Source organism: Dromaius novaehollandiae, chromosome 5 (genome assembly GCF_036370855.1).
Source record: "Dromaius novaehollandiae isolate bDroNov1 chromosome 5, bDroNov1.hap1, whole genome shotgun sequence".
NCBI lineage: Eukaryota > Metazoa > Chordata > Aves > Casuariiformes > Dromaiidae > Dromaius > Dromaius novaehollandiae.
In genome coordinates, this window is record NC_088102.1 from 6,514,968 (window position 1) to 6,531,275 (window position 16,308).

General features: G+C 35.6%; 1 protein-coding gene across 9 annotated transcripts in view; it reads left to right on the forward strand.

Annotated features, from left to right (window-relative positions):
* The window catches only part of ARID4A (AT-rich interaction domain 4A), a 52,257-nt gene extending 36,681 nt beyond the window's left edge, over window positions 1-15,576 (forward strand). For 2 of the 9 annotated variants that reach the window (XM_064511901.1, XM_026100001.2), the window contains 13 exons: window positions 547-641; window positions 791-888; window positions 2,342-2,570; window positions 4,511-4,764; window positions 6,814-7,011; window positions 8,260-8,344; window positions 8,539-8,740; window positions 8,949-9,011; window positions 9,915-11,045; window positions 11,238-11,342; window positions 12,178-12,393; window positions 13,211-13,357; window positions 13,849-15,576. In XM_064511901.1, the coding sequence (XP_064367971.1) occupies window positions 547-641; window positions 791-888; window positions 2,342-2,570; window positions 4,511-4,764; window positions 6,814-7,011; window positions 8,260-8,344; window positions 8,539-8,740; window positions 8,949-9,011; window positions 9,915-11,045; window positions 11,238-11,342; window positions 12,178-12,393; window positions 13,211-13,357; window positions 13,849-13,952 (2,927 nt within the window). In that variant the 3' untranslated portion in view covers window positions 13,953-15,576. The remainder of the gene's footprint in view (window positions 1-546; window positions 642-790; window positions 889-2,341; window positions 2,571-4,510; window positions 4,765-6,813; window positions 7,012-8,259; window positions 8,345-8,538; window positions 8,741-8,948; window positions 9,012-9,914; window positions 11,046-11,237; window positions 11,343-12,177; window positions 12,394-13,210; window positions 13,358-13,848) is intronic. The other 7 variants (XM_064511903.1, XM_026100003.2, XM_064511905.1 and 4 more) reach the window with 4 other exon arrangements.
* The last annotated feature ends 732 nt before the right edge of the window (window positions 15,577-16,308 follow it).

Here is a 16,308-nt window from a genome sequence, read left to right on the forward strand (position 1 = left end):
CTTTCTTTTTCCCACAGCTGCCCCAAATATTCGTGTCCTGTTGGGGCTTTATGCTATTCCACATTCTGACTGTTTGCCTGTGTATCATTTTCTAATCCAGTGTTCCCGCTTCTTCCCAGTTCCTTTCAGACCGAGGTGTTTTGAGTTAATCTCGTTGCTATATCACATTGCTATATTCCAGCATTCATTGGACGTTCTGTAGTGCTTGTTCCAAGTGTGTCTGCCCCCCCTCAAGAGAGGAAAAGTGGGATGCAGCCAACTGGATGGAGATTATTGCACAAATCTGAAAAGGAGTTTGGGAAATCATAGTTATCAGGAAGCTGGTGCCAGAATAGTAATAAGCCACCCAGAAATTTGTGATGCAGTCAAAAAAGGGCGAAGCTTTAATCCTCGTTTGGAAACTATTGACTTGCAGCATATCTTAGAGCTGTTAAATAGCAACGTTAGCTGTAAAAGGATATTAGTAATCAAACGTGTGCTAAAGGAATGGAAGAACAGTTTGCTGTTCTGTGTGGTAACTTTTTATCTCTGTTTTGTTTTATTTAGGTACTCCTATCAATAAACCACCTGTTCTGGGCTACAAGGACCTTAATCTCTTCAAACTTTTTAGATTGGTTTATCAGCAGGGCGGGTGTGACAGTGTAAGTGTGTACATGCAGTGTTTTCTTTCTCACTGCAAAACATCTCATCGTTCTTAAAGGTCTGTGTCTGCATTAAATGTCATTCTTTAATTTCTTGGTTAACAAAACCTGAAAATCTTTTTTTTCTCCCTGTCCCCACCACCCTCCAGATTGAGAGCGGTGCTGTATGGAAGCAAATTTATATGGACCTTGGCATTCCTATTTTGAACTCGGCTGCTTCCTACAATGTAAAAACTGCTTATAGAAAGTAAGTTCTTCTGTTGTATAATGGTGATAAATTTTTTAATAGCATGAGCAATATTCAAGCAATTTCTGATAGATTAATAGAACAGTAGCTGACATTCTTCAGCTTATGAGCAGTTCTGTGCCACAGATTGAAATGCTGGGGGAAGGAAAGAGTGCTCAGGCCTGCAGAAGATCCTGTTGCTGCAATACATTAGAGTTCAGCTCATTTTCTTATCGTAAGGCCTTCATTGTCAGCAGGAGATGATGCCGTTTCAGAGTATAACAATAAAATTTATCTAAAAAAAATAAAAGCTTTGGCAAATTCAGCTTTGCAGTTTATGGTGATTAACAAGAAAGGACTCTGTCCTTGGTTGCATGCTGGGAATGCTGCATGCAGTGAGCAGAATTTTACCAGTGTCTTAAACTTCCTGTAAAATATTGATGCAGATAGGCATGTTTCAGATCGCATATCTAAATATCATATCTTTATTGAACCTATAGAATAATGGCTCCAGAGCATAACGATGTACATTGCTATCATAGATGTGACAGTATTGAGTAGTAATTATTACTATAATAAAACTGCATAAATCTTTTTATTCTGACCCCTGGTTTTCAGTTGTGTTTTAACTTTTGAAATGGAAACCTTTTAGGGATGACATTTTTCAGGCTCATTTTCTAAACAAAGATTATTTTTATTATTTATTCTCCTGAAAGTTTGAACGAGAAACAATTGGGCTTTTTGAGTAAAAGGGAAGAATGAGGTTCTCTGACTCGAAACTAAGGAAATTTGGCTGATTGAATAGGGATGACTAATGACTCAACTCATGTTAATGTTGATGAAGATGAAAATATTCAGACTATCTTCAGTGGGATTTGAACTGGGCACATATTTAAGGTCTGTATTTTACAGAGAAGAGTATGTATCATATAAAAGAGTAATTGGTAAATATGTGCTAGGTTGCTGTTACAGTGGAAATAATTATTTTGTATGGACACATGATAGTGTGTTGGAGTTTGCATATCTGTTCTTTGCGGGATAAGCTAGCTGTATTCCTCTCACCTGTAACTGGATTAGAGTGTGCACACAGGCAGTCACCAGAGAACAAGCTGATGCATGGCAATTTGTTACCATGGGGTACCTTGTTTGTATGCCTATATTCTGATACTAGGCTGATTTTAGCTGTCACATGCATTTGAAAAACAGTGTACATGTTCTTAGGCTTTAGTGTCATGAATTCTTAATTGGATGGGGATAAAGTTAAATTCGTGGAAAGTGCTAGTGTGTACATGCAGTGTTTTCTTTCTCACTGCTTGATTTGTGCGCTTAATTGTTTCATTTCAAAATCCCCCCCCCCCCCCCCCAAGTTACTGGTCCTCTTGCTTTTCTGTGAGCAGGAAAATAAATTTTATGCACTTCAATAAATAGAAAATAAACAGCGAAAATATAAATGAAACTTTATTTGTGCATATAGGTATCTTTATGGTTTTGAAGAGTACTGCCGTTCTGCAAACATTCAGTTTAGGACTATCCATCACAATGAGCCAAAAGTGGTAGAAGACATACCGAAACACGAGGAACCAATGGAGGAAAGTGTAAAAGAAGAACAAAAAATGCCCCCAACAGAAGTAAAGAAAGAAGCAGAAGAAAATTATTCCAGTAGTGAAAGTGAAAAAGAAGAAATAGAACTAAGATCCCCAAGGGTAGGTAGTTTGAACTGCTTTCTTATTTAGTACTTAAGAAAACTCCGTTGTACACTGAACAGTTTACATAATGAGTTTTCCTTTGTGGAGTGATTGTACATTTGAGTTAGCGTACTTGTACAACCATAGGACAGGGCTCTCTGAGCACAGAGTTGGTGTTCAGTCGTTAATTGTGTTCTACCTGGGAATAGAATCAGTTTTGTTTATTTCTTCGTATTCTAAACCATCTGTGGGATTTGCTCAGGCCGTGTTTTATGTCAGACATCTTTCTATTCAGGAATAGCTTGAGAACTCTTGAGCGCTGTTTGATCAGAAGTGGAACTCAGCAGTAGGGTTTGGGTTGTGGGTGAGAATTTCCACTGAGACAGGGAACCTGGAGCTTTCCTGCAGGAAGCAGGAATGATCCAAGGGGCTGCTACAGCTTTGAGAATCAAAAGAAGACCCATTTTTTTGAGTTGATTTTTCTCACAATATCCCTTAGTAAAGGAAGCCTCTATTTTTGCAGAATGTAGGTAAAAGGAGAGAGGGAACACACTTCACTTAAGACTTTCTCTGTCTTTGGATGCTGTCAAGATGACGGTTGTGTTAGTAGTTACATAGGTAAGACCAGCGATGTAGCAGCTAGTGGATATTTAGCCTGGTGGAGAATACAAGAATACTTGTAAGGTATTTTTAGCTTTGTGCAGAACAAGAATATGAATGGCTGAGTACTCTGTAGTACTCTTGCTAATTCTGTTAGTAAGTCCTTATGTGTTCCTTGATAGAGCAAGATCATTGAAAGAAAGGGAAATGCTACTTTTTAAATTGTTCAAATTATAAAGATTCTGTTAAATAAGTAATTTTACTGAAGTATTTCATCTATACTTAAGTGTAAACATAACTTTACATTTATATTATGTGTTGTATTTCTATCTAACTAGCAGTGACTTTTCCAAGGCATATCAAACTTGATAAACTTCCTGGCATGACATTAACTTTGTTTTTTTGTTTGTTTGTGTTTTTAACTTGATAGTTTTTGAAGAAAACTATATGTTGGGAGGATAAAGGAATATAATAACTTTCTCTTATCATTGTCTCTCTATTTTAATTTGTTAATAATTAAATATTGTTTGAATATGTATTTTGTTACTTTATTAATCCAGTCACCAGCTGTTTATCAATGTTTACTATTTCCAAGTGTTTATGATTATACTACTGTAAATTTTAATGTATATAGTGCCTTCATTATTGTCTTCTTTGGATGGCTTCTGAATAATTTATAATGTATTTTATTTATAATAAATGCATATAATAAAACACATTACTTATAATGTGTTTTAAAAGTGCATTTATTATAAATAAAATTACAAAGCAATGACCCTATCCAAAAGAATTTTAATAATAAAATGGTAAACATGTAGTAGACCACCAAGAAGCAGTCACAAAAAATGCCAGAGAGCAGTTGCCCAGCTACTTGAAGTACCTTTTAAAAATGAATGCACTGCAGGTTTTTTTGAAAGCTGACAGGTTTATATTCTGTGAAATCAACAGGTGGATATCAAGATTGAAGACAGTGGAAGTAACATATCTTGTCTCAGTAGCCTTATACAAGCATTTACTTGATGTGGTTGCTCTGGTCAATCAAAGAAGAATTTGACTCATTTTATATCGGGGCAACAGTCCTTCTGGATCTTACTGAATGTCTTCAAATCCCCTAGAAGCTAATAGGAAACTAGTTGTCTTTATTTCAAACCAAGCGCTGTGTTTCTGTTTTGCTTTTTCCTTGATAACAGGACTGTTTAAATTAGTAGTGTATCATTACAGAAAAAATCTCTTTTTGGTGTTACCTTCAGCTTTCTTCAACACAGGAACAGTATGTTTCATTTCAGACTGAGATTTGGAAAGGCATTGCAGAGAACAAAGTGACGGTAGTCATTAAACAAATTTTATTCCTATCCTAGGGCCGGAGGAGACTTGCCCGTGATACAACCCCCGCTAAAAAAGATAGTGAAGAGGATAAAACACAAGACAAATTAAAAGACAGTAACAAAGAAAATAAAGATACAGAGGAAACAGCACCTGAGACTGCGGAAAAGAAAGAAAACGAAACTTCACTAGGGAGAAAAAGTACACCAAAGCAAAAAGAGAAAAAAATGAAAAAACAGGAGGAATCTGACAAAGAGTCTGATGAAGAAGAAGAGAGGCAGAGGGAGAGGTAAACATCAACTTGCGTCCCTTTCTTACGAGTATAGCTGTGTTGTGATAGAGCCCTACCCCAAACAATGGTATACACTGAACTGGACATATATCCAGTTTCTAAAACGCGGAAATTGGGGACATAATTCGCTCAGCCAGGCAAGAAGGGGAAAGTTTTATTTCAAGAGTCTACAGTACTTTATGAAAGGATACTTTCTGGCAGATGCCAGACAGTATTTTCACTGCAGTTTTCTTGAAGGTTCTGCCAGGGTAGAATGCTTAAAAAAAGTTTTGGAGGCTGTACAGAAGCTTTGTTTATATGAGTGGTGTCCTGAACAGGCAAATCACTGGTTCAGCCCCCATTCCAGCTACACCTCTGAGCCCGTGTGGCTTGCCATGTTGTCATTTCTCTGTGGAAGTGTACAGTTGCATTGTTCTTTTTTATGTATTCCAGCTGGTTCATATTGGTGTTTTATTACATTGCCCTGTCTACTTGTTGTCTGTGCATACTAGAAGTATGCCAGGTGCTCTGTGGATGGTGAGCATCTGTTCTGGCCAGTTAAAATACAAATGGATGAGATAGCCCCTCTTCTCACGTGTTTTGTTTTTGTTTTGTCTTAGCAGTTAGTGATGACCGGTGCACCTATAGTGCCTTTGTTTTTATTATTACTTGAATGTATTATAGGAAGGCTGACGGGCATGAACTGGTACAAAAACAAAAGAGGGAAAGAGGGAGTTTGAATGAAGCCTAGAGATAGAATGCCTGAGAATGGTGGATAGATGAGGAAATAGTGGAGGAAAAGAAACTATCTGCCAAGGGAAAATAGCATGCAAAGATTTGGATTTCTGTTCCTGGTGACACGCAAGTTGTCACCAGGTGACCAAGCTATCACCAAAGTTGAGTAGACCTCTTCTTAGCTAATGCTGGCTGTGGTCAGGGGCAGTGATGTATATGCTTAAGCTGGCTTTCCTACATTGTTTTTCTTGTCCTTGTGGCTAGACGCAAGTTGATACCGAAAAGGCCCTATAGGTGTATTGCATATTTTCTTCTAAAGAGCTTTGACAAGTGGGAATGACACAGAATTATTTTAATGTGGCACTGTGGAGTCCAAAGGAAAATACTGCAATATACCATAGCATGCAGAAATTCATTCAAATGAAGGTACAGTGTGGGTGTGCAGGAGGTTGCTGAGGTGCGTCAGATAACTAAAACATCAAAGATAGTTTTAAGTGGTAGGTACCTGTCATCTTTCCTTTTTCTTTTAATTGTATGCCACAGCAAGATAGCTCATCTTTCACCATAGGCTAGCAAATTCATATATATATATTTTTATTAAAAGCAAACCCATATTCTTTTTGAATATTTTCTTTCTTCATGACTTTGTTTAAGTTTTTAACTTTTACTTTATTCCAAGTTCACCCTAAAAATGGGAAGAGAGAAATATAAGTAAATTAGATCGTTGAAAATATGTTTTAACAGGCTGTTTAAATACTAGATATAACTACTAAGAGCTGTGTAGACAATTTTAGTCTTGGTTGAAAACATTTGTCATAATCAATGTTTGCTTCCGTGTAATGTATGATAGCAATTCAAACTTGTATACCATTAGTAAGCTGTAGCCTGTTAAAGCAAACTGTGGAATAAGGATTTTTTTAAATAGTGTGTTAAGAGCAAATACATTAATAAAACAAATTTAGCTCTTCCCATTTTATTTAGGAGCAGAAGAGTGAATTGTTACTCTTCTTTTTTTGTGCTGTCAAAATATCTATTCCAAAAAAAAAAAAAAAAACTTAGGCTTTGAGATAGTTATACACATAACAAATTATGTTAAAATGTGATATATTAAATTTTCTGGATGTTCTTGGCACTTACCTCTGTTCTGTTTTGAATAAGTCATATCTTTCACTGGAAGAAGCAGTGTCCAGCTAGCTTCAGACAGTGCAGCATGCATAAAATGAGAAAAATGTTTGCAGCCTTTTTCCTTTGTGGTATCTTGGCTCTGCTAGTTAAATGTTAAAACTTTGTTTATCACGAATTAGTGGACATTTCAAATATACTTTACTGCAGAGAGGAAATTGAAAACAAAGGAGAATCAGAAGGTGAAGAGGATGAGGAGGATGCAGAGCCCTGCCTGACTGGAACCAAAGTGAAAGTAAAATACGGACGTGGAAAAACTCAGAAAATTTATGAAGCCAGTATTAAAAGCACAGAAATTGATGATGGAGAGGTTTTATATTTAGTTCATTACTATGGTTGGAATGTAAGGTGAGAAGGACAAATTGCCTTTCTTTTTTTTTTTTTTTTTTTGTTAAAAAGATTGGTATTTGCAAAAATATCTTTGTTTTTCAGAAAAAAAAAAGAAAAAATAATCAGTGACTTGGCTCCAAACTGAATTAGCAACATGTTAGCAGGATCTGACTCTATCACATATTCAAGTGTTACTAATTTTGTTCATGGTATGATCCTGTTGTATTGAAATCTTCAGAATATACTTATTTGCATGTTTTCAAGTTTTCATCCTGCTTAAAGTGGAGTATCTCTGTAACTTGTCAACTAACGTTAGCAACATCAGAGTCATATTTAGAAGACTCTGATAATAGTGAAGACATCTACAACAAGAAAAGTATCAAGCACTGAAATTTTGGCAATAAAAGTTATTCTCGTATTGAATGTTAACTGTGATTATGAAGAGCAGTTGTTATGTAGAGAGGGTAGGAGAGAGCTAAACAGCAAAGAACTGCAGAAAGAAAACCATCACATGCTTCTCTTGGCAGCCATGCTTTATATTTTAATACTGCTGTAGAAATGTTTTTTTTTCTCTCCTTAAGAACACTGTGGCGATATACACAAAAATACTGCAAAATTGATCATATTTTTTAAAATACCACTTTCTTGGGTATATAACTTCAGACTTGCATAATCCATAAGCTTCTAAGTAAACCAAGCAGTTTTCTTTATGTGGCAACATAATGCAAGTTTGTGGGGTGTTTTTTTCCCCTAAATATTTGTGTGGTCCTTCTTTACCATATTAATAACTTGGGAGATTTTTGAGGTGCACTGGTGGCATATTTGTGCTTTTCGGAATCTATTTTGTTGCCATGATTTTAGAACTTTCTTTAAAAAAGAAATGACGTATATTTTACTGTTGGGGCATCAGAGGCATGAAGTGGTGAGAACTGACTTTGCATATCGTGTGAAACTGTTGACAAACACTACAGCTGATTCAGCAAAGCGCTGGCAATCAGGTGACTGGCAGGAGACCAGGAAGCTTGCACCTCCATTCTCCCCTCCCTTTTTTCTCCTGCTAGTTTACTTAGGATCTTAGAGGTAAATTTGTTATGGTTTAGAAATTTCATATCTTTTTCTAATACTCACTACCACATGTTTTGTTAAATATACACTCTACTTTCCTTCCTTTCTTTAATAAATATTTTCTGTAGTTCAGTTTTTTATATCTCAGATTACAAACAACTTTTTATATGCAGTAATAACGGTATGTTCCTTACCTTTTAGATATGATGAATGGGTGAAAGCTGATCGGATTATCTGGCCTTTGGACAAAGGAGGACCAAAGAGAAAACAGAAGAAAAAGGCAAAAGTAATATTTATATATCAATAAGTTTCTTACGATACCATGTGTACTGACTTTGCCTGTTCCTTTATTTTTAAAAAAAGAAAAAAAGTTATTCAGTACCCAGTCTATTTTTTAATAGATGGGCAGGGCAAAAGGAGAGAAAGCTTGACGATCAGTGAAGCATGGTAATGAAATACTCGATTTTTCTTTTCCCTCAGAATAAAGATGACAGTGAAAAGGATGAAAAGAAAGATGAGGAGAAACAAAAGTCAAAGCGTGGGCGACCCCCTCTGAAATCTACTCTTCCATCAAACACATCTTGCGGTTTATCCAAAACGCCAACTAGTGAAGGTAAATCAGGAGCCAGAAGTGCACGGAACAACTTGTCAGATTCCTCACCACTACCAAATGGAACGGAAGGTACAGCTGATGCACCCTTGTTCTGGCATGGAAGTGCATGTAAACAGCGATATAATACTGTGCATTAGTATGAGAACTTCAGTGAACACAGTGCTGTCAGCAGCTTTAAAGTCCTACTTAACCAGCCAGTATACTAGCAGTATAACAAAACAAATTTTTGGTGCAGGTTTTACTCTATGAAAATTAATACTTTTGATTTTGATTTTAGCAACACCTCGCAGGCAGACGAGACGTAGCTCAGGAATGTTTGATTCTGATAGAGGATCAAACGGTGAGTGATCTCAGTCCTGTGTATGTTTTTTTTTTTTTTGAGGGTTTTTTTTTTTAGTACCTTTTTCAAAAGCGATTTATTTTTATTTTTTCCCCCGTGAATTTTATTGAGGAAGTAGTTGCACTGACACTGCTGAAGAACACGGTTTTCTTGCAGAAGAGCTATGGCATAGAAATGACTGTGCAAGTCATCCCATATTCTTTAGCCAGAACCTTTCAGTCCTTATCCTGAGCTGACCAAGTCTAGCGGTACAATGATAGTCCTTACCATGGTAATTAAGTTCTCAACCTCAATACCACATCATCCAGTGAAGAAGTTAATTATGTGCAAATGACAGCAATATTTTCAGAGTTTCTGAGCCTCTGTGAACAAGAACTGAAGTGAAATCACCACCTCCTTTTAGTACAGGTCCCTGAATAATCGTATGGTAACGTAATAATGCTCGCTCTGCATGTGGTGCCTGATTTGTACAACAGTTTAGCAATGAAATGTCCAGTGCTCTGGTGCATGTGTTTTTTTTGTTGTTTGTTTTTTGTAATGCCAGACAGGGGAGACAAGATCTGTAGGTAGATAACAGGTCATGGAAATCTGTAAAAGTATTTTTGCCTCTTTAAACTATAATTTGTTTATATTGTCTTATTTGGGAAATAGTAAACACTACAAAAAATTACTTTCTGATGAATAGCTGCTATGTAGTTTCATAGAGCTTTTAAGTAGCAATAAGAAATGTAGTAAGTGTTGACTAATGCAAATTTTTTTGTTTACATTTTAAATTGTTGGTTTTTGTAAAATGATGTTAATATGGTAGATTATTGGGGAAAAATTTTTGTGTGGTTAAAAAAAGAAATTGTGCTTTAATTGTTGATTTAGGGTGCTGTTTCCTTTTTTTAAAACCTTCTGCAGAATCTGGCTCATCCGACAGTGAAGCAGATGAGTCATCTGAGAAGATTTTGAATGAAGAATTTTCTCCAGAAACTTCAGAACTGGAAAAAAATGAAAAACTAAATGATGAGAAGCTAGATGAAGAAAACCCAAAGATTCCTCATGCATTGAAAGAAAATGACAGGACTCAAGTACCACCATTAGAAACATTGAAACTGGAAGTTGAAGAAAGTGAACAAATTGTTCAGATTTTTGGAAATAAAACAGAACAAATGGAAGAAATCAAAAGAGAGGCTGAAAAATCGCCTAAAGGTAAAGGCAGAAGGAGCAAGACAAAAGATCCCTGTTTAGAGAATACAAAGATTTCACCAGGAAGCCAAGAGGAGGTAGCAGGTGACTCTCTCGTAGAATCTGAAAGATTAGATATGTCTTCCATGGACTGTAGAGAGATTTCCAGCACTACTGAAAGTGAAACAGAACTTTGTACGAAAGATAAGAAACTTTTGAAAAGGAAAACTGTGGAACAAGCCTCACCTGAGAAGAGAAATCGGCGTGAGAGTGAGATGGAAGTGCCAAATATTGTTTCTGAAGAGAGGACCAATGAATGTACTGGGGCAGAGGAATGTAAAGGGTTGAACGCTGAAGAGTCGCTCAGAACTGAAAATGAGGAAATGCCATCCTTAGTGGCAGAATCAGTTCAGCATGGTCAAGAACTGAGGAATGAAAACTTTGAATGTCCATCTGAAGAAAATGAGAATGTTCCCTTGAAAGATGAGGATGATGCAATGCCTCAGATTGGTCCTGAAACTTTACTCTGCCATGAAGTAGACTTGGATGACCTGGATGAAAAGGAGAAGAGCAGTAGTGAAGATACAGTATCAGAAAAGCCAGACTCTAATACTTCAAATCCAAATCAGGCTGCCTTAACCCCTGCTGTCCAGTCGAGCTTTTCAGTGGCCTCACCTCTTGCTCTTAGCCAGGATGAATCACGCAGTATCAAAAGTGAGAGTGACATGACTATTGAAGTCGACAGTGTGGCAGAAGAATCTCAAGAAGGTCTCTGTGAAAGTGAGTCTGCTAATGGATTTGAAGCCAGTACTACATCAAGCAGTTGTAGTATAGCAGTGCAAGAAAGAGAGATTGGAGAAAAGGGTGAGAATTTCCTGTGAAAACTCGTTCTCAACTATAACGATTTCCGATGTGATTTTGTCTGGTGTGGGCTTTTTTTATCTTTTGCTAAAAATTATTGGTTTGTTTTGTCATCTAGTTTTAAATCTGTGTATTGCTTATAAAAAGAGCTTCATAGTCACAGAAATTATTGAGACTTTTTTTTTCCACCTTTAGGTCAAAAAAGACCTAGTGATAGCAATAGTGGAACACTGGCAAAAAAACAAAAGCGTACTCCAAAGCGAACAAGTGCTGCAGCCAAAAATGAAAAGAATGGAACAGGTACATTCCTAGAAAATTAGTTGTGCTCTCATACAAATGTGTGTAGGTAACCGCTGTTCTCATTGATACTAATCATTGATATTTCTGTTAGATTTGATCAAAATTTGAAGCTGAGTTGAGTAAGTCAATATATTCAGTGCCTTTAACAGTATTGTTGAAATCTGAAACTGTATGGCAGACAATGTATTAGTTTTATAATGTTCAAACATATTTAACTGCTCATGTGAAAACTTCCTGCAGTTATTGTGAGAATCCAAAATATTTATATAAGAATCATAGCTTAAAATTTTCTGTTTGTTGTTAAAGCTTTTATGCTTTTAGTCATTTAAGAACTGTTTTTAGGTGTTTAAAGCAATTTAGTAAATAGTGATGTAAGTAAAAGATCCTTTTTGAATGTTCTGTATCTGTTGCCTCTTTTTTGAAATAATCATGCACTATCTACCTATAATAATGCAGTTTTATTTTTAGAAAAGTGACTCTAGTGTCTTTTTTGAATAGAAAAATCTGTGACTTAAGGCAGTGCACTGATACTCTTATTTTGGAATAAGCTTTAATATTGCTTATGTAGAAAAATTTGACTTTAGCCCCTTGACTAAAAGACCTACTCAGCCTTTGACTGCTCTTATATTTTAATGATCAGCACACTTGAGAGTTCAGTGCATGATGTATGCCGTAAAGTTATGTATTAGATCTGATCCAGTTTATTTTCTGTGTGTATTTCAGGATCTGAGTAAGCAAGAGCAGCTTTTTACTTAAATAACTTTTCCGATTATAACTAAAACTTTAAAAATTTCAAGGTTTTGTTTTGAAGTCCAAATGATTTCTCTCACTGCAGGACAAAGTAGCGACAGTGAAGACCTTCCTGTCCTGGACAGTGCAAGTAAATGTACTCCTGTAAAACACATAAACGCATCCAAACCACAGAAGATTTCTCGATCACCTGCAAGAGTGATTTCACCTCATATCAAAGATGGAGAAAAGGATAAACACAGGGAGAAACACCACCACCAGAATGCTTCCCCTAGAGTGTACAAATGGAGTTTTCAGCTCAGTAAGAATTCTTTAAAATCATCTTAAACTTTGAAGCATAAAAATCAAACTTTATTGATTCAAGGTCTAGGACCTTTACTGTTTTAGAACAGGTTCAGCAAAGCCTCCAAAACGAATGGTTAATCCTATTGTGACGCTTTCCAGCTCATACATTTAAAAAAAAAAACATGATTGAAATTGCCTGAGGTTTTTTTCCTTTTTTCCATTCAGTTGACCCCTGGGATTTCTGATTATCTTCAGCAAAGTTTGGGATATGGAGCTCCCATATGCCTCTAAAAACAAACAAACAAAAAGTAGCTTGAAATCCTGGCTTTCGGTGGCATGGTCAAGGCATTAAATTGCCATTCTGGAGTCAGTGAGCCACACTAGCTGCTACAGTTGAGATTGCGATTGAAGAGGTGGTGACTGGAAGGACAGGATGATAAACAATTATTTGGTGTATTTTGTCTTTTTTTTTCTTTTACTTTTCTCCTTTACCGTTAGAAATACAGTCTAGAATTAATATTAAGACAATATTAAGAATATAAAAACAATATTTTGAACCTGTCTGTTGAACTCTTATCTCCCCCAGTGGTGCCTTATTGTTAATCATTTTTCATTAGGGGTGGGTTATGATGTTAGGAAGAATAGTAGAATATACGTAGTATAACTTCCTCACAGTCAGCATGGTGCTTATTAATGTTTTCTGCCAGATTCTTATTAATGTTTTTGCATCTTTCATACTGTATCATGTATACTCTGAGAATTGCACTAATTTGTTTAAAATCATCTTGTTAAAGGAGTGTCTATGTCTTTTTTCTTTTCTTACCACTTCTAAGATGAACTAGACAATATGAACAGTACTGAAAGGATCTCCTTCTTGCAAGAAAAACTACAGGAAATCCGAAAATATTACATGTCCCTGAAGTCAGAAGTAGCAACCATAGACAGGAGAAGAAAACGATTAAAAAAGAAAGATAGAGAAGGTAATTTTCAGATTTGCTTTATGCTTCCCATGAGATGTCTGTTTTCAGAAAATACAGAACTCAAAGCAACTAGAATTTAATTGACAGTATTTTTGAAAAAAAAATATATAGTTTATCCTGTTTGTATTTGTATGTATTTAGAGAGAGCATTTGTGGCTTTTCAAAATTTGAAGCTAACAAAAAGAATCACTGACTATTTTCTAATTGTGCATTAAAAATTTGGACTTCCTAGCGCCAGCTAGATCTGAGTTTTCAATCAGTGTACAGGATCATCTGATTTATCTTTTCAATTGGTCTGTAATGCAGAAATGGTAAGGTTAATCATCTAGTTTATGTGAATATAATGATGAAAGCAATTGACAAAAAAATCCTATCAGTTTTTATAACGTGTGAAGTCTTTGAGGTCTTTTTAAAATCTGATAACCAAGGAAACCTTCATTCTGACATGCGCTTTGGTAGTCTGATGCTGATGTGCTGTTCTGTATATTCAGTGTCACATACAGGAGCATCCATGTCATCTGCTTCATCAGACACCGGAATGAGTCCATCATCATCTTCTCCTCCACAAAATGTGCTTGCTGTAGAATGCAGGTGATACACATTTCTCTGCCTTGCCAGCAGCTTGCTGCCATGGACATAAATCCTGAAATTCAACCACAGAAAGCACTCAACTGGTTTGACATTGCCAAGTATATTCTGTACACACTTCCACTGCTGGACTGTATCTGTTCTCCCCTTCTACCCTCTTTTTTTGTTTGTTTGTTTAATTTACTGTTCAGAGAAATTAAGCTCATTGCTAACTGAAGGTCTGTAGGCACAATGTGACATGCTTGTCATTGTGTTGTTTTTGTTTTGTTTTTTGTTAATACAGAGAAAGGGCACTTATCAAATTTGAAAAGTTATGTCCAATGAAGCATTCAGGTGTTCTAGGGAGATCATAGAAAAGCAAGTGCACCAAGCAGACATCAGAATATTATCAAAAAGAATTGAGTAACTGCTGCACTTTCACCGAGCTGTATGTTAACTCTTGGTGAGTAGTTCCTCTTTGTGGAAGCACTTGCTATACAGAACTGCCAAAGTATGTGTTCAGCAATGTGCCCAGTTTTAAAGGTGTAAATGGGACAAAATAAATTGTGAAAGGAAGTGTAGTTGACTGAAAACTACAGTTGTAATAAGTCTTCCACTTTTTATAGGATTTTTGAGCACACAATTATGCAAATATTTTAATGTTTATTAATGTTTACAGTGGAATTGTGAATAGGTTTTCAGTGGACTATCTTATCCCTTGACAAAAATATTTTGTCTTTTTTCTATGTAATTTCAGAGTTTTTATTTTGTTACAAAAAGACGAAAAATGAAATATATAACAACAATGAAGTTATTTAACAAGATTTCTAAAGCTGAAATTTTTGTGTAAAATAAGGTATCTTGCAACTTGTTAAATATATTTATTCAGACATTGGATGTTGTATTTTTATGTATTTTTTAAAATATTAATAAAATTGGAGAAAAAAAAAAACTAGGTTAGTTCACTCTTTCGATAAAACATACCGATCAGTTATGGCTCTTACAGGAGGTTTTATCCAGTAGCCATGCCTATATTTAAAGTGGGTCTGTCTGTATATCCTCCACAATATAGATCTGTAACCGGGCATCTGGATTAAACTATGGCTTTATTTGGAAACTTTGGCAGTCCTAGTACTTACATTGTTTTGAGGAACAAAATTTATTGGGTTGCCCTTAAGATACTTTGTCACAAGTTTTTATGTTTGCTATACTGCCGAATGAATTTATATCTCCCAAAGTTGAGATGCAACAATAAGGTAAAGCAACTGTGTATGCTTTGTCTGTGGATTGTCCCACAGACGGATACATTTTGTAAATAACTCTTCCAAAACCATGTATTTAAAACAGTTTGCATATACATTATGTATAAAGGTGATTTTTTTATCAATTTTTTTATTCATGTTTGTACATTGAAAGGGGTTCTTAACCTCTTTTTCTGTGTTTAATATGCTGTAGAGTAATAACATAGATGCTCTAGACTGTATATCAGGATATTCTGGTTCACACGGCAGAAAGTCATAACAAAACACTAGTGATGGAGTAGCATTACTAAAATTGATGTTTCTTGAAACTTCATTTTACAACATTTGTCAACTTGTGATTCCAATTCCTTCCATTTTCGCAGAAAATTAAAGAAAAAGTACTCTTGTAAATGCACTTTTTCTGTCTTTTCTTAAGCAAAGCAGAATTATTTCAATGTAAGATAAATATGGAGCTCACTAGGCAGCATTAATAAAGGCCATGTTTTAAACATAGGCTTTATATTCTATTTTTATTTAAATGATTACTCTTGTAAATGTCCGGACTTACTTACCTAAATAGGAAAATTAATCTTCATAAATTGTTGTAAAGACTTTTTGCAGAGCTAACTTTTACTGTTAATCTTATAATAGCTATGAATAAAAAGCAATACTCATTTTAAAGGAACGAACATGGGTCACATTTTCTCAGATTATCTTCCATGTTTAATATTTGCAGAAGTACAGTTTAATTTCAATGAAATGATAGAATTAATTTATATCTTATGCAAATATCAAACCTCTGTCCACAAAGGCTATGAAATCTTAAAATAAGCAGGCATATACACACATAATCAACATGTACAGATGATGGAGGAGCTCTTAACAGTCTTTACTTCAGCATAGATATTCGAAGTCTGTACACTGACTGCATCTCCTTATCTTTTAGGAATCTTTAAAATATTGCAAGGAAATTGAAGGTGTGGTTCCATCAGACATGGAAATACAATCTAACAGGTGGTTGCTCCTTGAAGTAGGGAAGACTTGCTTCCTCCTTCCCTGTTTCCAGCTGCTTACCTTTTGCTAGTACTCATCAGACACCTCCTCTCCCCCCCACAGTAAGAACCAACATTACTATCCTTGCAG